The sequence below is a fragment of the Thalia democratica genome, chromosome 4 (genome assembly GCF_965202585.1).
Source record: "Thalia democratica chromosome 4, ktThaDemo2.hap1.1, whole genome shotgun sequence".
NCBI lineage: Eukaryota > Metazoa > Chordata > Thaliacea > Salpida > Salpidae > Thalia > Thalia democratica.
In genome coordinates, this window is record NC_139168.1 from 7,711,431 (window position 1) to 7,736,394 (window position 24,964).

At 25.2% G+C, this 24,964-nt stretch overlaps 2 protein-coding genes across 2 annotated transcripts; one reads left to right on the top strand and one right to left on the bottom strand.

The window, feature by feature from the left end:
• The first annotated feature begins 420 nt into the window (after positions 1 to 420).
• Positions 421 to 4,580, top strand: LOC145832982 (dual specificity protein kinase CLK1-like). The gene is made up of 5 exons (XM_082940185.1): positions 421 to 869; positions 1,063 to 1,213; positions 1,414 to 1,794; positions 3,652 to 3,703; positions 4,426 to 4,580. Exons 1-5 carry the CDS (start codon positions 421 to 423, stop codon positions 4,578 to 4,580), a joined length of 1,188 nt encoding a protein of 395 aa, XP_082796311.1.
• A 2,175-nt stretch (positions 4,581 to 6,755) lies between these two features.
• On the bottom strand, positions 6,756 to 8,095 carry LOC145832983 (dual specificity protein kinase CLK4-like). The gene is made up of 3 exons (XM_082940187.1): positions 7,647 to 8,095; positions 7,302 to 7,452; positions 6,756 to 7,145 (listed from the first exon to the last, which is right to left on the bottom strand). The coding sequence occupies exons 1-3, from the start codon at positions 8,093 to 8,095 to the stop codon at positions 6,756 to 6,758; spliced, it is 990 nt and encodes a 329-aa protein (XP_082796313.1).
• Between the last annotated feature and the right edge of the window lie 16,869 nt (positions 8,096 to 24,964).

Sequence of the window (24,964 nt, forward strand, 5' to 3'; positions counted from 1 at the left end):
AAAATGTATCTGCAATTGTATCTAGTAAGCAACTAAATGTCAAAGTATGTTAACAAGCATATCAAAAAAGAGTTTAATTATATTTTAAGATAGCTTACTGTTTAAATTTAATTACTTTCGTTAGTCAAAAACAAATACTTTTAGCATAAAATCTGTAATATAACTTAAGTAAAATACTTTTTATCACTACATATAACTGTTATACACAGCAATACTACAACACTTCGTTATCTTAATAACAAGTAAATTAAATTCTAATAAGTTGCAGTAATTAAAGAATTTTTTATTACCAACAATTATTAATTTTCACTACTAAACATTAGCTATATTATAACTTAAAACTTTTTAAAAATACTTATTAGCTTGTATGAAGTAAGTGTAACAAAGTAATAAAATATTAGAACTTTACATAAAAAAAAGATGTCTAAATCAAGTCAAGTAAACAAAAACAATTTAATTGGAAGCAATCTGGGATCCCAATACAATGTTCTCAGCAAACTTGGAGAGGGAACTTTCGGAAGTGTATATAAGTGCCTTAATACCACAACAAATCAATACGTTGCTATCAAGGCAATGAACCCAAAACATGCAAAAGACGAGTTGGATGCTTTAAAGAGTCTGAAAGACGCTGATGGAAAGTGTAACTACTTGATTGAAATACTTAAATGGTTTGAGGAAGACAGTTTGGCTTTCCTCGTTCACCCAGTCTACGGACCTAATACAAAGGTAGCTATGGAAAAAAATAAACAACCGTTTAAGATGCAAGATGTACAAATCATGGCTAAACAGCTGATTGAAGCAACTAATTTTCTTCACAAAAATAAAATGTTGCATACCGATATCAAGACAGCAAATATTTTATTAAACAGGTTAATTGTTTCATGTTATATTTTTTACTCTTTAAATTACATTTGTATAACACAGATAACAACTTCTTTTTTTTGCCATTATACGCCTTACTAAATAATATTTGTTTTTGTACTATACACTATACAAATATTTATTAATAATTAAATATTATTGATTAAATATATGTAGTTAACTTACATTTTTATTATACAGGTATTACTACGACAAGTCGAAAAATGATTTTTACATGAAGCCTGACATCAAGTTGTGCGACCTTGGCTCTGTGTACTGGGAGGAAGAATTTAACTTTGACGTCATAACAACACTTCAGTACCGCGCTCCTGACGTCATAATGGGCCACAAGGTTGTTTAAGTAGATTACTCAGTAAGTAAACTACTTTACACAAACAAGCAACTTATTATAACTAAATATCTTTAACAGAGTAAGCTAATATAATAAGTTAATTTTCAAAAGAAATATAACCTTATAAACAAAGTACTTGTATTTTTTGCCTTGTAATTAAACTATACTTCATACATTCAACATTAATTTTATTTCAACAGATCGGGTATCCATGCGACGTTTGGTCGATCGGCTGCACTTTGTTTGAACTTTTCACAGGAGAAACGCTTTTCAAGGTGGATACTGTTCAGGAACTTTTCAGGATGATCCACTTGATGATTGGTCCATTTACTGAACAAGAAGTTCAAAGGATTAACTTGAAATTGACCGAAGATGATAAAAAGAAGAAGGTTGGTCAAAAGTTGTCAAAGGATGAAAATGAAATAGATTTTTTGAAAGAGCCAGAGTTTGCATACATAAAAGGCGAAGTTAAGAAGATAGAGTCTTATTTTGATAAGAACAACGCTGGAGAAAAGAATTTGTTGAAATTGATTGTTCACATGCTAAATACGAATCCAGTAACAAGAATAAAACTGAAAGACGTTATATAAATAGTTGTTAATTAATCAATCTATTTTAGATATTTAATATGGTAAAATAGTAGAATGTTTAGAATATTTATTAGTTTTAAAACTACCTTAAAAAAAACTATCTTGTATGTTTTTTTTTCAATATCATAACAGTACGATTTATTTTCAATTAAACATCTCATAATTTTTTAATTTAAACTTAGATATAAAACATTGAAGTGATAATAATAAGTACAATTTAGTGAGTTGTAGTATTTTACGGTAAACTTCAAATTGTCAACTAATAAACCAGGTGTTTAGTTGTAACAAGTTATGACTTTCGATATAAGTCATGATTTTTGCTGATATTGTAATAAAGTTCAAGTTTTTAAAAATTCTAAATTTGTTTTATTTCATTTCTATCTTGTAACATTTTGTTGATCAAAAAGGTTTTAAAATAATCGTTTTAATAAAATTGTTGTTTCAGCAATTTCATTAATAAATTAATAAATTTTCTAAATTTTCTAATAGAAATACTATCTATTGTTTAAAGCTTGTAAGCAATTTATTTCATTGCAAAGACGTTTTGTTGTTAACACATTTGATTTGCTAATACAAGATTAATACTTAAAAATACCAACATTCTAAAGTTTATACTATCCTTATTTTAATTTTATATTTTTTTTTTCACAGTCCCAAACACTTCATCGAAATTACAATAAATCTTCATAGAAAGTAGTTTTAGGAGTTTAATTACACTTATAAATAATTACAACTATTACTTTTTTTTTGACTTTATTCTCAGTAAAATCTATCAATAACTTTGGGTATAATGAAACACTCTTTTCAAAGATTCTGTGAAAAAGTGACTAATTACGCAAAATGTACCCTGGACAATAGTTACCTGTTCTTGTTTAAGAAATAATTACAAATGTCACCATGAAAAGCAAAAAGTATTTTCTATATAAAAAACTATTTGTATTATAAGTTTTAGCATATACAAATACACCCAACACTATGTAACTAACGCTATAATGTACTATCTTTATTACTGTATATAAAAATATTCATAATAGTAAAACGGTTGACTTACTTTTTACTGATCATAGACTTAAGATTTTCTAAATATATTTCCTATTGTTATAAGTATCTAAAATATACATATCTATAAATTATATTTTTTGTAAGCGATTTTTTTAATTTATAACCTGTCTATTTTCAAAGCTACTTTACAAACTTCAATCAATAGTAAATATTAAAATTTTTTTATACATATTTTGCGCCATTTTTACAACTTAGCTTAAGTTTTTATAAACTTCAAAATATATATTTAATAAACAGATTATTCTATCTTTAGTTACGTATTAAAGTTGTATAAAGTATGTAAGAATACCCTTTTGCTTTACAATTAAGAATAACTTTTTAATCTAAAAGAGTTAATATTATTTCAATGATTTCTAACTATATAAGAAGTTAGTTTTGATAGCTCTATCTACATATATAGAATGATAATAAAGACTAATATTCTTTTGCTAATACATTTATTAATTTAACTGCTGATAACAGCTAACAGACCGAAAATCAGCTACTTCAACACCCGTACATAACCCTAAATTATTAAATTAACTTTAATAAAAACATAAATTAATTGTGGTTTATAGTCCTAGAAGGATTTTAAAATTTTAAGTTTGAATCAACTCTAAAACTAACGCTGTCGAATGCTATATAAATAAAGTTTTAATGCTAATCTATCAAAACCATCTTTAACTATCTGTTTGTTTTCCAATTATTTTTAAACTCTATAGTGTACACAATTTCGTTAAACAAAACTGTAAATAAAAAATGAAAACAAATGTTATTTTAAAAACCATTTATCCGTTTTAAATACAGTGTCACAGCCAGTTGACGAAGTTGGTCCACTTGCCCAGGAGACTTGGTGAGAGTTGGTAAAGGAGAATTGTCTGGTTTGACTTGAAAAATCACTAAAATTGACGTCACAATGCTGCCAAGTCACCTAGAGTTTAAGGTTAGCCAACATTAGCTTGTAAACTCAAAAAAATATTAAAATAAAGTATATTTCGTTAAACTTTCATAAGTTAAGAGAAAATTATAAGTTTATTAACTTTATCAAACAATAAGTTTTATATATAGTAATTGTAAACTCAGCTAACTAGTTGAAAGGTGAAATAAGATTTATTTTTGTCCGAGGAGTCTCTGGAATTTTAAGCGCAACGAGGTCAGGAAACAATTTAATGTTGGTAACCATGTTAAATTTATCAATGGAAAGCATATGGTTCATACAGGTAACAATAAACGCTAATGTAAACTTTCAGCGATTATTATTACTTGTTCAGCTAAAGTTTTAGATAATGTTCAAGCTATATGGATTTTACCTCGTTATAGTTTTAAGTTAGTAGTATAACTAGCTTTAAAGTTATATTTTTATAAAATTATTTTGAACTTTTGTTATAGTTTTCTGTGTTTTAGAATTAGTGAACGATGTTATTATAATAACTTAAATTTTTTAATCAACTTTACGGTTACTGTGTATATAAAATTAGTAGTAAAAAAATACAATACGTTTTTTTCGTACTATGAATATAAATACAAATATTTTTTTATTTTAAAGCTGAAACACATATACTTATTATATTTTTTAAACAGGTCTAGTATTGACAGTTAAACAGAATAATGTTGTCATCATAGCAGAACTGACACTAGGAAAGCTGGAAGTCTTGCCTCAAGACCTGCACCTATTCGATAGGAGGTTTCAAATACAGCAACTGTTAAAATGTTGTCTAATACAATGTGATGCATGATTGAATAAAAAAAAATCAATTATAAAAATATGTTGTAGTGCGAAGTAGATATAAACAAGTCGAACGAAAATTAAATATTATATTAATTGTTTGTATTGACAAACAGTTGTTAAAATTTTAATTTTATCGTCAATTAATTTTCAATTTTTAAGTGACAAAATAAGTCTTTACCACTTTGTATACAAAATGTCTAGAAATCAGCCCTATCGACTTTAAATGATTAGGCCTTTCTTGAAATAACATTGAGAAAAACTCATATAAATTAAAATGAAATAACATCAAGTATATTTGTGAAGACTTTAAAGTATATTTGTGAAGACTTTAAACTTATTTATAAAGGGCTGCCAACCTCTACCTTAGATTTTTGAAAAACTTTTATGTAGCTATAAAATAATTTCAAGTTTGAAACAATCGAAATTTACTTTATTTAATATAGCAATTTACTTTATTTTTAAATATTTTTAATAATTTAAGTAAACTTAGTAGGGTTATATTTTTCTGGGCAGTTAAATTACCTTTATTGTGTACAGTTTGGTTTGACAGGTGCTAAAGCAGAATGCGTGTTTTAAATACAAGTGTTTTGTATCTTACATGATTTATTGATTTAAGTAATTTGTACTGAAAACAATAGTATAAATCTTGTTTAAAAGTTAAACAAGTACAGTTGGTTTTCGCTTAAGTACGTATCTAATACGTAACTAATTACAAGTAATTTTGAATACTGACCTTAACGTTAACTCTACCAATATGAAGTTATAAATTTACAGTTTTTTATGTTTGCTTTTTTTGAAATAGAATATCTTAAATAAAAATTCTTTAGAGCAAGTCTTCTACTTTATTGGGTGTTGTGAATATAAAACTAGTGCACTGCTGAGCTTTAAAACTTTTGTACGCTAGCTATTACATTATACATATAATTCATATTTTTGTTGAACAGTATTAATAAATTGTCTAATATTGTTTCATTTCGTAAATTAAGAGAAAACATTTTAGAATTGATGTTAATGAAAAATACGCAAGAAAAAAACAATTTAACAGCGGTCATAAAGTTTTCGGAAAAATTTATTACGGCACAGAATCTGAAGTAATACAAGATTTTGTATTACTTCATTCAGATTATAAAACATTACTAAACTTAGTTCAAAATATTTATTATTATGTGATAATATATCATAAAAAACTTATTATTTATTTTTGAGTGAATAATAAAACATGTTAGCAAAAGGTGTTTTATAAACTGATAAGCTTTAAAAGCTATCAATACAATGAACCTTTTCATATTAAAAGCAAAAGAAAAAATAAATGATAACTATTGAAAAGTATATTTTTTAACATGTTTCTGACTAATATGACATTATACTAATTCAATAATGCTGTGAATTCGGACTTATGTTGACGTGTTTTGAACTAAACTCTTTTGAAAACCTTTATGTGAGTTGACGTGTGTTTATCAGGTTCACTAATAGTATGTATTTGGTATGATGATGCAATTTTTTATAACTAAAGTTTTGACATTTATTCTCGTAATATAAACAAACTACTGAGTTAATTTTTTTAGTTTGTTATAGAGTTGTTTTTTTATTAAAGATAGTTTATTGAGATAGATTAACAATATTATAATGCTTTTAGCTGTTAAAAAATATTTATTTATAAAATAAGTTTAACTTTATCTTTAACATTCTGTTAAGTTAACAATATTTTTATAAAAAGATTTTTTTTAATAGACAATTTATGTTTCAATCCTTTTTGCCAAGTATCATAAAAAGGAAATAACTAGGATATTTTACTGTTTGTCAGTTCAGACCCTTCAATTATTTTTTGAATAACTTGAACTTTACTACAATATCAGCAAAAATTATGACTTTTTCAAAAGTCTTAATTAGTTACTGCAAACCATCTGTTTTATTAGTTTAAAAATTGAAGTTTACCGTAAAATATTACAACTCACTTTATTGTTCTTATTATTATTATATCAAGGTTTTATATATAAGTAAATGATAAAAATTTTAGGAAGTCAAAGTGCAAAATAAATAGTAGTGTTAAGATATTGAAAAAAAAATATGCAAATGAATTACTATTTTTATTGAGGTTATTTTTAAAGTAATTAAAAATCCAAACATTCTACTTTTTTAACAGCTTTAAAAATTTTGATCAGATAAAATAACTAATAATTATTTAGATAAGTTCTTCCAGTTTCACTCTTGTTACTGGATCCGGATTTAGCATGCGAACAATCAATCCAAACAAATCTTTTTCTCCATCGTTGTTCTTATCAAAATAAGACTCTATCTTCTTAACTTCGCCTTTTATGTATACAAACTCTGGCTCTTTCAAAAAATCTATTTCATTTTCATCCTTTGACAACTTTTGACCAACCTTCTTCTCTTTATCACCTTCGGACAATTTCAAGTTAATCCTTTGAACTTCATGTTCAGTAAATGGAGCAATCATCAAGTGGATCATCCTGAAAAGTTCCTGAACAGTATCCACCTTGAAAAGCGTTTCTCCTGTGAAAATTTCGAACAAAGTGCAGCCGATCGACCAAACATCGCATGGATACCCGATCTGTTGAAATAATACTAATGTTAAGTTTATAAGTTATATAAAAGTACTATATTTATAAGATTATACTTTTTTTTGAAAATAATGGCTTAATCTAATTATAATAAGTTACCTATTTAAGTTAAGTGGTTTACTTTCTTAGTAATATACTCAAAAAACCTTGTGACCCATTATGACGTCAGGAGCGCGGTACTGAAGTGTTGTTATGACGTCATAGTCGAATTCTTCTTCAAAGTAAACAGAGCCAAGGTCGCACAATATGATGTCAGGCTTCATGTAAAAATCATTTTTCGACTTTTCGTAGTAATACCTGTTTATTAAAAATTAAATTAACTAATTATCTTTTATTTATTAAAATTAGTTATTAATAAAAATCTCTATAGTGTTTAACAGAAAAAGAAATATTTTTTAGTAAGACGTTTAATGGCAAAAAAAAAAAGAAGTTGTTAGTTGTGTTATACAAAAGTAACTTTAAGAGTAAAAAATGTGCATAAAACAATTAACCTGTTTAATAAAATATTTGCTGTCTTGATATCGGTATGTAACATTTTATTTTTGTGAAGAAAATTTGTTGCTTTAATCAGCTGTTTAGCCATGATTTGTACATCTTGCAACTTAAACGGTTGATTATTTTTTTCCATAGCTACCTCTGTATTAGGTCCGTAGACTGGGTAAACCAAGCAAACTAAACTATCCTCCTTAAACCAACTAAGTAATTCAATCAAGTAGTTGCACTTTCCATCAGCGTCTTTCAGACTCTCTGAAGCTTCCAACTCATTTGTTGCATGCTTGTTGTTCATTGCCTTGATAGCAAAGTTTTGATTGGTTGTAATATCAAGGCATTTATATACAGTTCCGAAAGCTCCCTCTCCAAGTTTGCTGAGAACATTGTATTGGGATCTCAGCTTGTTTCCGATGAGATTGTTTTTATTTACTTGACTTGATTTAGACATTTATCTTTTATGTAAAGTTCTAGTTTTCATTGTAAAATTTTTTTTAAAGTTTTTATCTAAATCTTTTATGTTACACTCACTGCTTACAAGCCAAATAAGTTTTTCTCAATAGTTCTGAGTTGAGAAATACATAAATTTAAGTATCATAAATTAATAACTTTTTTATTAGAATTAGTAATTAGACCTAATGATTTGTTAGTTTACTTGCTAATAAAATAACACGTTGTTGTAGTATTACTTTATATAATAGTGATATGTAGTACTTAAAATTGTTTTAGTTTTACAATAGAACTTATCTTCAAAATAAAAAATAAATTTAAAAAAATGTTTTCTTAATTTTAATGTTATTTTGTTTCTTAGTCAAACGAAAGTAATATAAACGAAACAGTTAGCTTGCTTAATGTAAATTATATTATATTTTATATATAATATTCTTGTTGACACTTTTTAGCATTTAGCTGCTAAAAAATACTGATGCAGGACTTTTTTGAAGCTTTTTTAAATAACGCTATAAATATGTTTATTAACCACTTTACATTCATTCCCTTCTAAAACTTTTTATACACACATAGTTTGTTAGCATAAGAAAATACTTATTTTTATGTTTGCTTATAAACAATGTAGCCGTTATTAAATTACTAAAGAATTTATTTTCTGAAAGCTTTCAGCCTTTGATTTTATCAAATTTTTGTTCAGTTTCAAAACTTTTTTTCCTATAAAAAATGTACTCAAGCGTGAAACAATTTTAAAATAAACTAAAAAAATTAAGCTAGATTGTTTTTTTCTATATACTAGCTTTTTGTTTTTATGTAGAGCAAATTTATTATAGTCATAAAGTAGATAAACAAAGTAAATGATTTAGTTTGAAAAAAACAGTTTTAAATGTAATTCAAAGTTTTACTTCAGACATATTTATCAATAAAAACTGAGTAAAAACTGTAATATAAAAAAACATTACATTCTTACAAGTTCTAATATCAAAGTATGTAGTTGATAAAATGTGTGATTTATTATGCAAAAAATATTTTATATGCGCAGCTCTATATAACTTAAAACTAAAAAAAAATGAAAACTTAGATTTTTTGTTGGTGTTTAAAATTGCGGCTAAGTCTAGTACATTAAAAATAAATAATTAAATTATTTTTTGTTTAGAAATTATTTATATATATTTTTAATTTTTTGTTGCTCAAAATCTTTTAGTGAATAAAGTTTTGTATTCGTACATAAGTAATAAATGTGAATGAACATAGTTTTAATTTTGTACAAAATTTATTAAAAAAATATATATATACTTTATTCTCATTTTCATAACTCATAGGATGACTTTATAATTTACAAATTTATTTAAATTTTGTAAATACATTAGTTATTTAACCTTTTGAAGAAAATAGTAGCATGCTCATATAAAAATTCAAAAAAAAGTTATGATGTTTTTAAATTTCAAAAACAGAAAAGTAAAATTTTTAATTGAAACAAAACTGTATTGTAACTACTAATCTACATTATATAACCGATCATTTTACTTAACTAAATAATTTTTTTTTTCCTTTAACGTAGTTAAGTATTTAACGTGTAAAAATTAAGCTGGTGTCTTTACAAACGGAAACAACGACACCTGTGTATGCATTTGATTATGTGTTTTAACTTTAAGTTTTTTTAACACTGTAAAATAAATTTTAATTTAAATTCACTATATCTGTAAGATTTGTTAAAGTATTATAACACAAAATATTATACAACTTTGCTTAGTTTAATCTCGAAACTTTACGTAGTTTAAACTAAGCAGTGTATATTTCGGCTGTAATATAAAGCTGTCATGTTTTCTGCCATTAGTAACAGTTAATGATATCACAAACAATCGTGTGGTGAAGTTTGTAATTTATTAGTTTTTTATAGCGATGATCGATATTCATAAAATGATGGATGCATTATATATTTTATTCGTAGTATTTCATAAAGTATTGTTAAAACAAAATTTCAATAAATAAAAAAAGAATATAACATGATTATTATGATACAACTTGAGGTAAATAAAGTCTAAATTAAAAAAAACTAATGTAAGTTACGGCTAAAATAATTTATTTTGGTCAAAAAAATACTTAAACTAATAAATTTTAACTTTTTTTTATAAAAGAAACTCCAGCTAAACACGTAATAATAAAGTAAGTATAACATTGTAGGTATATTTAGCAAAAGTAATAAAAACAAGATTAACAAAAACAATATAGAATAAATAACTTATTAATAAAATACTACTGAGTCGGCAAACTTTAACCAAAAGAAGCTTTTAAGCAGTGACTTGTTTTTCAATTAATAATAAACAGCTAATACACAAGCAGCAAGATTAAAATTACTTTCTTTTTACAAAAGTTTCAACTATCATCGTTTTTGTCTGTGTGTAAAATGCTTTCTATTTTAAGTTCTTTGTCTCGTTACAAACTCAGTACCTTACATTATTTTTTAAATTTGAAATAAAGTTTTTAAATTAATGTTGTGGAAGAGGTTTTTCAATTGGAAGAAAGTAAAAATTAAAAGGATTCTGATTCTAATTTGCTGGTTTACGAAGCAGAACTACGTTTCAAAGGCATTAGTATAAATTAATGGTTAAGAAAAAGTTCAAACTAAATTTAATAAAATAAATATTTTTTGTTTGGTTTAAAACTTAAAAAGTTTAATTTTGCTAAAAACTTAGATTCGTCAATAACATTAACGGTAGTTTTATTTATTTCAGTAAAAGTTAAGTAACTTTTCCTAACGATTTAAAACATCTTTATAGTTTTTATGTTAAGTTTAGATAAGTGCTAGTAGAAGTACATTAATGTTTTCTGTAATAAAAAAACTGATTAGTCGTAATTTAAATAAGTAATTAAATTATGTTGAATTTATACTTTTCAATCAGTTGTAAGTAAAAAATATCACCAGTAAACATTAATAGGAGCATTAGTTGACAATAAAGATTATATACTTTATTAAATAAAGTTGTACTTAATAAGAATACTGAATTCTTAATTGTTTTAATTTTTGGTTTATAATTATAAGTATAGAATTTTTTAATACATGTTATCTCAAGTATACTGAAAATTATTTGTTTTTACATTTCTTTATAGAAGCTTGGATTTTAATTAAGCAAAATATTTTTAAAGTTTAATATTAACGTTGCATATATAAAACCAAAATAAGTAAAACATCTTAATAATAGTTCTCTTTTTTTTAGTCAATAATTAAAAAAATCAAAGAGTAATATACAAATTTTTAATTGATCTACAGTACAATTTTGTGTTAAAAAACCAATATATGTTTTTTTATTTTAAAAACAAAGCTATACAGGTATTTTTTTAAAATTATTTAAAGGTATATTTGTATATTTTTCGAGCTCTGCTGTTCTTAAGTAGAACATGAGTATAAACTGTGTTTATAAGTTGATAAAATGTATTAAAGACCATAATATTAGTTTTAAGAGTTAATTTTTTAAATTAACAGAAGTTTTCTTTAAATTTATTATCAACGTAACATATATTAAACAGAGCTAAATAAAATATTTTTATAGTTTTTTCTCAGTTTTATTAAGTCAAAAAGTAGTAAATAGTCAAAAAGTAATTTATATACTTTTAATTGTTCTAAAGTACATTTTTGTTTAAAAAATCTCAATAGATGTTTTTTTATTTTAAAAACCCAAGCTATACACGTGTAGTTTTGAATTTTATCTAAAGGTTTATTTATTTATGTCTGTTTATTTAACTGATCAATAAATATAAACTGACTTGATGAGTAGATAGAAAATATAATAGACCATCATTATAGTTGTAAGAGTCATTTTCTTTAGATAACTTTATGACGATGATTGTTTCTACAGCTTTTGTATTTGATTAAAGAAGTACCTGTCATGCATTCAGAGCCTAAGAAAAACAGTGAGAAAGGTTTTCAATCCATTTACCAATATGTTCCAGTATCTGGCAGTTCTACGACTAATCAAAATCCTGTAATCCAGCAAAAAAGTGCCAACTTTCCTGCACTGAATGAACCAACAAGCAGTATAATACGCTCTTATGAGCGAAGTGCTCAAACACCATCGAATATTATTCACTCTAATGTCTGATATACAATGGATATGAAAATAATATGATCCCTTCTGATCAACAAATGGCTTACGAACAATATCGTATACAAAACTTAACAAATAACATGAACGGCGGAGCACCTCAACCAGCAACTAGCGGAATAAGAATACCGAGTGGTTTTGAAAATTATCCACATTTTACAGTTTCTTCTGGCGTTCCAAAATCTTTAGATAGTTCTGCTCCGCAATTTTCTCCAAAATTTGGTGGAACGCGACCTTATAACACCAATCAAGTACCTTCTACTACAAGTGTAGTAACTACGAGGTATTGGCTAGTACTGATTTAACTTTTTCTAGAAACAAAATTGCTTCAAACGTTTTTGTTTCTTCAGGCAGTTGTGATCCAACTGGTTCGAAATTTTTCGGAACCTTCAAAAAGAACCCAACATCGGTAATCACAGCTTGTTAATGCTCGATTTCAATCGTGTAAACTCCACACTAAGCAAGGTCATAAGAAATCAGCAGTAAGATCACACGCTGTTGGAAAGACTCGAGCAGCAAGTAGATCGTAACCACAAAACGTATGAAAGCCGCTTTGATTCGCTTGATCAGAGTGTAGCTGATAATCAAAACCGTTTTGATAACATTGACAAGCGCTTTGACTACCTTGATAAACTTCATGATGAAGCAAAAGGCGAAAGAACGCAAAGGTGCGCAACCATTGCAAGTGTGTTACAAGTCGTTTTTCTTATTGCAATAATTGTGTTGTTGTCTGTACACTTGTACTATATGAATCAGCTCTTCTCTACTTTCTTTGAATAATCTTTATAAACTAGTTACAGACTTTTTTCTGAGCTCTTCTTTTTACTGTGTTTCTTTTATAAATTATTTTGAGTATTTTTTTCACACGCTTTAAATTTATATATGTGTGCATATTTACCTCCTAAGCTGTTAATTCAGCGGTTCATGTTTAATAAATATTTATAAATTTGAAAAGTTAGTACATTATTTTACTTTATAAGTTTATATAAAATAATTGTTATCAGCATTAAACTGAAACCAAAAAAAAAAACTAAAAATAGCGTAAATAAATAAACTATATAAAACAATTCCTGTTTAAAATCAACTTTTGAACATTTTTTGTGCTCTGATATTGTTTGGAAAAAAGTTTTTTGTTTCATGAACTAATATTCTAGTTATGCATAAAAATTAAGTTTTAACCTCTTGTTTTATATTAGTAGTTAAAAAGTAATAAATTTATTACTGTATTAACTATATATTAAACGTTGAAAGTAATCTTTCAGTGTACTCATTGCGGTTTAAAAAATTATTAAGGTAATCTTATTGTGTACAGTATTTAACTCGTTATTTCAAAATTGTTTTTTTTTTAATTTAGCTTATAGTAGAATTTATTCGTATAAAATTTTTCGAATAGAACCAATATAATATAATGTATAGAGGACTAGTCTTCTTATTTCAAAATATCAGTTGTACAAATAATAGAAGCATATACTTTAAACACTAACTTAAAAAATTTTTTTTTAATCTTCTCCAGATTATTTTTTGGAAATGTTAATTATAATAAAATCTTTAAACTTAATGCTACAGAATAATATTTTTAAGATTTTGACAAACTCCAAAGCTATAGCAATAACTTATAATTAATAACGAACGAAATAACGAGAGCTTTAACAACCAAACACTTAATTAGCTAAAAAAAAAAAATATCCTGTTCAAAAATCGTTGAAAAAATAATTAAAGTTTTTTAGTAAACAGAAAAATTAAATTGCACAAAATAGATTAGTTTATTTTTTTGTTTTATAAAAACTTAATTAAAATCTTATATATAAAAAGCATTTTACTTCATCAATACGAGTTAAGTTAAGTTAAAAAGTGATAGGATTAAAACATTTAATGAGTTAAAATAATTTTTAAGTACAATGAAAATAACGCATAAAAAATATAGTCAAAAAAGACCTTAAAATAGTTAAGGTGTTGAAAGACCTTCTTATTATCGAGCTACGCACCAACTATTTACTTTATCTATATTGTTTTATAAAAATAGTAAGCAACATTAATATTTTGTATAAGAAAAAAACCACAAGAATAAAAAAATTATATGTCATAAGAAAAAACAATGCACAATACGATGTTTAACTGAGACTAAATTTACATGAAAATATAAGTGGTTTGATAACTGGTAGAATTAGTTTAGCTTAAGCTATAAACTTATACCTAGTTAATTGTTTTGAGTTGTAAATATTTATCTTTACAAATAGATTTAACAAAAAAAACTTACGTAAGTAAACAGCAAAAACATAATAAAATTGCTAACTAGAATAATTTTTAAGAAGACAGTAAATACATAATGTACCAAAAAAAAACATCAAAAGTTATCAGTAATTAATGGAACAGAACTGTTTTTTAGTAAACAAAAGAGTATTAAATGTAAAAATATTTTACAATTTAGTTTTATATAATTTTCGTTATATATTTACTATTTAAACTCGGACAATTAAAGTTTCGACAATTGAAGCTATAAAAAAAAAGAGAAGGGGCGCAGCTCAAAACGTTATATCGATGAAAAAAAAGCGCATGTAGGTATAATTGCAATTAAAAAAAACCATTTACAAAAAAGAGTTCTAAAGGAAAGTATTAAGAATTACCAAAGAATACTATATTTAAATCATTAATTAAGTAATATTATACGGAGTAAAAATATTTTTGCAAAATAAAAGGTTTTGAGGTAATAATTATAAATACATACACGTTTTTTTTCAAATATTAATTACATTTTAGTTTTCGTCTTTTTAACGTTAAATTTAAAACGTCGCTAAACACACTTTTTATTAATGATTCACACTAACTTTTCTGCAAAATAAAAAGTTTTTATTATCATGTAAATTTGATAAACAATAAACTTAATATGCCTTGGTACGGAGTTCGGCAAACTTGGACCCACAGAATCTTCAAGACTTTTATTTTTATCCATATTGTACTACTTACTACTTACTTACTGTATTTATAATGCAGTAGAATAATGGTTGAACTGTTCACATCAAAAATTTTAATATTCTCGTGTTCGCTTGTGTGTAAACTGCTGCCAATTTTAATCTTTTATTTCGATACATAATCAATCTCAAGCATGAACTTATTATAATAAAAATTAAAAAAAAACACCGTGGCATGGGTTTTAAGTAAAAGTAATTTTTTAAACGTAAAAGGCTGTTGATTAAGGTGCTGATAAATACGGCAATCTTTGAGTTTTCTGCTAAAGATTTTCTAACTACCATACAACCACCCTGTGCAAAATTTTGGGTGACTTTAAAAAAGTTTTATAAATGTTATTTTATATTTTCTGAAACCTATCCTAATGCATACTATATGAGAACGAAAAAACTATTTTAAATTTATTACTCGATTTTGTTTTAAATTTACCCAATAACACATAAAAACATTGTGCACAATTAAAAACGATCTAGGAAAAATTTTATAGAAGCGCTTTTTGATTTTCTATAAATAAAAATATCAAAAAAATTGTTTTAGTTTACCACCGTAACAACCCTACTGTTGATACTTCTTTATTTTGTTACGAATCAATATTACAATGATAAGGCATAACTTGATTTTAGATCAATAAAAAGTATAGAATAGTTTTTATTTTAGATAAAAAACTGTTGTTTAAAAATTAAAATATTTCAAATTTTGCTCTAATAAAATCTGGTAGTTAATGTAAAACATAATTTCAATTAGTTAAGTAACAATTGATCTTTTACTAAACGATTATAAATAGCTATAAAGTTTATAAACAACAGTATAAATAGCTGATAATATAAATACATATTTGTTCTCTTTATTAAAAAAGACTTCTAAGTTTATTATTTTCAGTCAGTATTTAAACGAATTTAATTTTGTGCTACGTAATCAGTTGTAAGTTACTTTCAAGAATGTAGGAATCAACAGTAAGTATAGATTGCAGCATGAGTTAACATTATAGACCAATTATAAAACACAAACATTATAAAAATAAGATTTCTTTATATCGTATTTATATCTCAAATCTTAATCAATTTAACTTATTTGATTATTTTTTGGAGTTAAAACAAAAATTCATTTAAATTTAAATTTTTACTTACGTTGAAAAAAGTTAGACTTGAAATTAATAAAATTATTTAAATTACAATATTAAGTTAACAAACACACAACCAAACTTAGTAAATATTATTTATAACTTATACTCATAAATATTTAATCAATTAGTAGTACATATTCAAAGATAAGTCACACGTTTTATAATATAGTGCATATCACTTGTTCTTCTACAGTACAACTTTGTAATAAAATACCTAACAAACTTTGAAAAAATTACTTTATGTATAAACAAACCATACCATACTTGTGTAGTTTTAAAAGTCTGTTAATTGTAGTATAATAAGTAGAAATCGTTTATTAGATAAAATATTTAGTTTACCATCATAATAATTGTGAGCGTTTTCTTTGAATATTTTCAAAATAATGATTATTCTTGCAGCTTTTGTATTCGATTAAATTTGAAATACCTGTCATGCATTCGGAACCTAAGAAAAACAGTGAGAAAGGTTTTCAATCCAGTACCAGTATGTTCCAGTATCTAGCAGTTCTACGACTAATCAAAATCCTGGAATCCAGCAACACAGCGCCAACTTTTATACACTAAATGAACCAACCAACTAAATGAAACAAACAGTTTTATATGCTCTGATGTACGAAGTGCTCCAACATCATTAAATACTACTTTTAATTCTGACGGACAATATACTAATCAAAATTTCAGACCTGTAAATATTATGATGAAGGGCGGAGTGCCTCAACCAACAAACTGTGGAATAAAAACGTCTTTGTCAAGTGGTGTTAATAGTCATCCGACTTCTACAATATCTTCTGACGCAAGTAGCATTGCTCCCTTACTTGCTGCAACTTCAAGAGATTCAAGGTCAATAAACACGGTTGCAAATCAATTACCTTCTATAAAAAATTTACTTCCTATGAGTTACTCGGCTAACAATGACTTGTCAAACTATGGAAGTCACATACAAAGAGGTGATCAACCGATTCAATCTCACCCTGTCGATGACGACACCACCAACCGCCTATCAATATTTCGTTAAACCTCATAAACTCCACATTGCACGAAGTTGTAAGAAACGAGCAAGCAGTTCTCAATCGGTTAAATTGTATTGAACGGCAAATGAATGACAACCGAGAAGCGAATGTGAGATGTTTTAATTTGCTGAATCAGAGTGCATTTAGTATACAGACCTGTTATGATAGACGTTTTGATGATCTTTATAAAAAGTTCAAGAAATTTCTAATGGTTGCATTTATTGTTGGTATAATCTTGGTTATTTTCTCTTTTGTATTAATTATAATGTCGGCTGCACAGTTGTACTATATAAATCAGCTTTTATAACTTTTCTCTGAATTATTTTATACATGATTTTCGGGATTTTTTGTTGTTACATTTATTTTCAGATGCATTTCTATGCATACAATTCAGCACGTTTTTTACTCTTTCTATTTGGATGATAATTATAAATTTTGATAACTAGTGAACCAGAGTTTCATGTTTAATAAAGCCTTAGTTCGATTGTTAGTTTGTCATACTGTTAGTATATAAATTATATTTCTTATTAATTTTTCAAAAACTAAATAAATAAATAAATAAACTGTATAACCATAATATATGAATAATATTTTTGAAAAATAATTTGATAGTTTAAAAAAAATTATCTATTTGATTTTTATTTGACAAAAAAAAAATCCTAGCTACGTTTTATTTTCTTTGTATATAGTTGATATCAGTTTTAATTGCTCTATAAGAAGCAAACGAAAAGTTTTTGACTTTTCGGTACTTCAAATCAGTTTAAATAGTTACGAAAAGCTATAAACGAAAAGAGTATTAAATGTTGCTTAAATAAAATAAATGTTATGTATTGAAACAAATTTAATTAATTTGCAAAGTATGAATAGTCATTTAGTCAATAAACTTTTATTTAATATAAAAGCAGGCGGATGTGTGAAACCACGTGAACTATGTACACATACTTAACTTAACATATTTTAATTTTTTGTTTTAAAGTTATTTTTCTAGGATATGAATTCACATTTTACTAGATAAATCATTTCAAACATTCCTAAAGTTTTATTACTGTTTTCGAAAATTAAAGCTAAATCTATTGTTAATTGAACAATAAAAAAACAATATATTTGGTCTCTGGACCTAGTGCACGAAGAATCTTTCGGTTATCGAATCGCACTCCACGGATTCCTTTTAAGCTTCTGTCTAACCAAAGTTTTCAGTGCAAAAACACGTACTTAAGTTGTTTTACTAAAATGTATAATGACTGTCATTGTTTAACGGTAAAAGGGAAGTGCCCAATTATTTTGGTATAAGGACCTGGTGTACGAGAAACTTTTCGGTTGTCGAGTGCTACAACACAAAGTTATTTCGATTCTTTGCATAGCCTATCTTTTTTAATGAAATAAGTATATTTTCCGTAATAATGATACTTTTCACATACTAAGTTACCTCAAAGCTATACTATTGTATAAATAGAGACATACTAGTAACAGTCAAGTTTATAATATTACTTAGTCATATTTTTTATAATATAAGGTTAAATAATCTTGACTAAAATAATCTTATTTTTTTTATTACAGTGTTATTATGTAAAAGGTATACATTGTAGAAGGTCGACGATGGTATTAACTAATGTATTTTTAAGTATGTTGAAATAAAACATTTTTAACTCTTTTTTTTTTAAGTTAAAATTTTTACACGGTGAACTTTTCTTTGTTGCTGATAAACAGTTTATAACCTTAGATTGAAATCCTACGCCAAAAAAAAGATTTAGTGTATGATATGTATAGTAATACTTAGTATGTTTGAATTTTTAAATAAACTTCCTTAAACTCAATAGTTTTATAAAGATGACTGAAGATTTATGTCTGTCTTAAAACTTATTATCAAAAATTCAAACTTAGTTTTTAGTGAACAGAAAATATCCAAAACGATATTTTTATACTTTTGATGTTTTTTTTTCAGGCTTTTACAGCCAAAAAAAAAAAGAAGTTTTATAGGTTCATAAAAGGTTTAATTTAGTAGTTGTTACTATTTTGCTCCTTGGATAATAAATACTTTATTTAAGTTCTATAAATATATTCTGTATTTGTAATTATGTTTTAAATTTTAAAGTTTTTTTTAAACAATAAACGTTAATTAATTGCGTATAAACTAACTCGTTAAAATTAAAATCTTGCTTTTTAAAGGTTGTCTGTTTCTTGATGGTTTAGTAAGTATTGACGATTTTAATAAGTATTTATCAAAAAAGCTGTTAAAGAGTTTAGTTCTTTTAAAAATGTAATTTTTTTCTGATACTTAAGTCAAAATTTGACAATAAGAATAAGAAAAGTAAATGTTAAGATTAAACAAAAACTTTCTGATATTGATGTAGTGTTAGTTTTCTGTCATTAAAGTAAAACACTTAATTATTTACTATGTTATATTCAATACACGTAATAATTTTAATTAAAAATATAAAATACTTTTGATAATATTGTTTTCTTTTGTTTCTTTCTAACTTAAGCAATAAAAGTATTTTATGCTCTTTAGCGCTACATCAATTACTGGTTTTAAAGCAAACGAAACTCACACACCTATAATTGCTAAACCAACACTCTAAATGTTCCTAAAAATGCCTCAGTAAACAAAAATGCTGTCTAAAAGTATGATAGTGTTAATTAAAATATGGCATCATTATTTTTGTATGTAAGTTGCAAACAATTAGTTAAAATATTTTTTTAATCTTTTTAATAAGAGTGTTATGTTATAAAACAGCATTCTTTCATATTCTAGAATTTAGATCAGCTTTATAGTAAATATAGTCTTTAACTCTAGTAAGTTTGTTTTTGAATTTAACAATAGCAATATCAAATTGTTTTTAATATTTATCATAGTTAAAGCATGTTAACTGAAAACAAACTACTTTAATATTTTAAAAGTACAAAGTTAAATAGTTATTTATTTTAAACTATGTTTATATCAATAATTAGTCTTAATTATCTTCACTAAAATTAATTTTAATAATACAACAAAGTGTTTTTCAGCTAAATAACTGAAAATTTGCATATTTTAGGCCTCAAAATATATGTGATAATTGATAAAAACTTTTATGTTAAAAAATGATTAATAAATCTAGGAAATAAACTAAAAATAAAGAATAAACTTAAAATTTATTTGTGAAGTTCCTTTAAAAATATTTTATAACACAAAACTTTTATAAAAGCAAACACAATTTTAAATAAGTTTCAATTAATAAAAAACAAATGCCAGACTTAAAACAGTAAATAGTACTTCTAAAACAAAAATAATTGAAAAATAGATTTACAAATTGGTCATTGCATTGACCTACAAAAATATTCATAAAAAATATTTAGCCATAAGAACTGTTGCAAGAAAAACATAACTATAGCTTAGTATAAAATTTATTATTAAAATTTAGCTATTATATTAATATTGTTTATTGAACGACAAAAAAATATGCTCAAAATGTTTGGTCCAAGGACCTGATGTACATAAATTCTTTCGGTTATAAAGAATATCCATTTCATCAATTATCAAGCTATTTACAAATTTTTATTTAGTTATATCATATTTATGAGAATTTTATTATGTATAATAATTTAGTGAAAGTTAGAAAACTATGCAAAACTATTTAAATACCAAATGTTTTCAGCAATCTTTGAAAGTTTTTATCAACAGTGCAAAATAATATAGCTTTATTAGAAAAAAGTTTCAAGTTTAAAAAAACCATTTATATCCAAAGTGAAAGTTTAAGTTGGCAACCCTTGATTAAATTTTTACATCAATGATATTTTTTGTTAATTATCTAAAATAATTATAACACAGTTCTTATTTTAATATTTTTACACACAAAATATTTTTATTTTTCATATAAAATACAGTTGTACTACTATCGATGAAACAAGGTTGCTAAAACGGTATACTATCAAAATCAACAATCATTTAAAATCCACCCAAATTTATTTAGTTCTTAATTTTTTTGTACTTTTTAAATTTTTTTTTATCTTTATTTTTCACTATCACTGTTAGCCCTGACCCTCACCCTCGATCGGTAAGCAGTTTTCAAATTTGCCTGGCCTTTCATGATTTCAAAGCATTGAATTTAATAATTTAGGCTAAAAAATCTGGAAACACATGAAATTTGAGAAATAAAAAAAAAAAACTAGAAAAATCTGGTATTTTAACAACTTCTACATAATAAGTAGTGAAGTTTTAATTTGGCACAGAAAATCTATTATATATACAAAACAATTTTGTTGTCATTAAACTTAATTATTTTCAAAAACATATTAAAGTAGCTTTACAGTATCTTTACAATGTTTTTATACTACTTGACAATTTTTTCACATTTTAACTATAAACTTAACTTTAAACTAGGATTCTCAATTTTTTTAAAGCCTACATTAAAGAAACTAATAAAGCTTTGGCCCCCTCTAACAAGACTTCTCAAAAAATTACAAATAAAAACAATTAACACCTTTTTTTTTGCTTTTTATTATTAACTTCAGAATATTTATTGTAAGTTGCAAACTATGATCTCATGGCCCCTAAACTGCTCATTATCCCCTAAATTTCTGTCCAAAATATTTTTGGGAAATCCTGCTTTAAACTAAAAATTGACCCCAAAACGTGTCCTTTTAAAACACCTGAAAGAAAATCAGAAAACTTAAAAAGAATATTCTAAAAAACTAGCGGCAACCCTGGTGAAACAATTGTAATTGATCAAATCTTTATATTGTTTAAGATCATGTTACATGTTGGATTGGGTAAAAATCAGTAAAGACCGCAAGTGGACTAGAATGTTGATTAAGTTTGAAAAAAGCTTATTCTTTTTGATGGTCAAGGTTAAAACTGTTTTTTTACTAATGTATATATTTATCTAAAATTTCAAGATTTTTCAAATTTTAAATGATATTCATTCAAAATTCAACTTTGTTCCAGGTTGTTTTTCAAAAAATATCAAACCCCAAGTATTTCATAGTTCTTTTTTGTCTAAATTAAATAAATTAGAGCTGAAGTATCAGAAAGCCTGAGTTATCTTAAGTAGCCTAAAAATTAGAAATCATTTTTTTCGAAGTATTAAAAAAAATTACAAAAATCAAACTAACAAAAATAAAAATAGCTTGAATTTTTTTACAACTTTTGATAACTTATAATCAACTGTCTGATTGTTAGTAAATGTAATTACAAACATGCACAAAAGTTTTTTTGTACAAATCATATAAAAAATTTAATGGAAGTCGCTTTTATATATTATCAACTTGTAATCACTAATTATAATTTTACTGTTACTTATTAATAGGTAGATTGAAAACTCGGTTTTTTGTTGTGATCTTTTCAAACTAACTTTATAGTAACATTTTTTTAATCAAAATTCAACATAAATTTAACACCAGGTCAAAACATCAAGAGTGTTAAGTTAGATTGGTAACATTTTTCAAGAATTATACAAAAATCCTAAACTTTAGATCAAATTATTTTCCTTATCTTCTAAGCTAAATAAAAACATTTTATTCTTATTTTAGGGAACAGTCCTATGTCTTTAATATAAAAAGCAAAATCCTTTGGATTGGGCTTGACTTTTAGTGTGGGGCCCCTTGGAAAAAATTAGTTTTTTTTTTATTAATTTTTATTTAGCTAGAACTAAAAAAAAATAACGAAGACAATTTTTTTCTTTTAATATTCATATTCATTAGTACAGTGCTTCTGAAATGGGGTTCCGCGGAACCCTAGGGTTCCGCGACGCCTTTCTGGGGTTCCGCGAAGCCTTTCGAAATTTAAAGAAGAACATTTATTTAGTTAAACATTTTATATAAAATTGAAATTAGGGGTTCCGCGGAAAAGTTGAACTTTGGAAAAGGGTTCCGCCACTAGAAAAAGGTTCAGAAGCACTGCATTAGTATATAAATTCTGTACAACACTTTTTTTTCGACTGTTAATATTTTGTACTATTTAGCCTTACTCTAGAATTCCTAATTCTTGAATAAAGCCAAAAAGTACGAAATATGAGTTTTGTTATTATTTTTACTTAGCTCGAATTAAAAACAAAAAAATAAGTTAAATTACTTTTTTTAGTTTTTATATTTATATGTGAATGATGTTATACAATTTTATTTTTCATTTGTTAATATTTTGTTTTTTTTGGTTTTATTTCGGAACTAAGAAATTTAAAATAAGGCTAAATGGTACAAAATATTAACAGTTAAAAAATAAAAGTGTTGTACAGAATTTATAAACTAATAAATATGAATATTAAAAGAAAATAAAATCTTTAATTCGAACAAAGTTAAAATTAATAAAAAAAACTCCTTTTTTCTAAGGGGCCTCACAATAAAAATCAAGCCCCAACTCATTGGATTTTTTCGTATATTAAAGACAAAGGACCGTTTTCTAAAATAAAAATAAAAAAAATTTATTTAGCTTTTAAGATAAGTAAAACAATTGAGTCTAAAGCTTAGAAATGTTTTATTTATTTATTAAAAAACGTTACCAAGCTTACTTCACACTCGTCAAAACATCTCCGTATATTGGTTGCACGACTACTAAGTTCAGACAAAATACTTTTCTTTTCTTTATTTAATTTTTTTTTTTAATCACTGTTACCCCTAACCCTTACCTTCGATCAGTAGCTTTTTTGTTAATTTATTAACTTATCGTTCAATTTTATTTTTTTTAAAGTAGTGTTTGTTTTTTTTTTAAATTTACTATCACTTTTACTCCTAACCTTTAACCTCAGCCAGTAACTTATTTTTATTCATTTATCTTTTAGTTATCAATTTATATGTGTTTTTTTATTTTATTTTCTATTCATTTTACTGAAGTGCAAAAAAACACTTTTGCAAAACTGTCACTCGTGCAAAATTGACTATCCGTGTGGTATTGTTATTCGTGCAATTTTGTATTAGTGCAATATTTTACCGTTCCTATTTTTACTCTGTGTGTTTAAATTATCTTAAAAGTGAAGCTTATCTTGTCTGTAGTATTTATATCAATGGAATATCAAAACAAAAGAAAACAAATTGTTTTTATGAAAACATAAAAGTAGCTTTGTTCCGATTGGCTTAATAAAAAACCGAGTTATAAATACATCTCTTAGTAATCGTTAATGTTTATTCCAAATTTTGAAAGACTTCATTTTTCTTTTTGTTTAGTTAAACATCTGAACTGAAAGTTGTCAACTATTTGTTGCAGGGCTACCACAAGGTTAGAAATTTCAGAAAAATCAGGAAAAGTCAGGAAATATTTTCAAAAAGTTTCAAAAGCCACGAAAAGTCAAAAAAAAGGCTTTTATCAAAAACGTCATGATACTTGACAAAATTTGAAAACAACATAAGAAAGTAAGAATATGCAAAATTTTCAAGAGCCTTCAAGTGGTAAAAAATTGTTAGAATATTTTAATAGTCAGACTAAAATTGCGGAATTTTCCAATATACTTACAACATTACATAATTTCCAATGCCTATATCTTGTAAAAATTAGTAAAACTTCCTCTATAAAATTGCAGCACTTTTCTATTAACATATTGAACAACTACCTTACTTGAACAAGCAGTTTTTGTATTCTTGTTAGTATTGATGATCTGTGGCAAGTACACTTCCGTATTCCATAGGTTTAAATACATAAAAGTTTATCATGCAGAATTTTAGAATTAAAGTGTTTTTTTTTTTGTTTAAGTAAATAGTTAATTTTT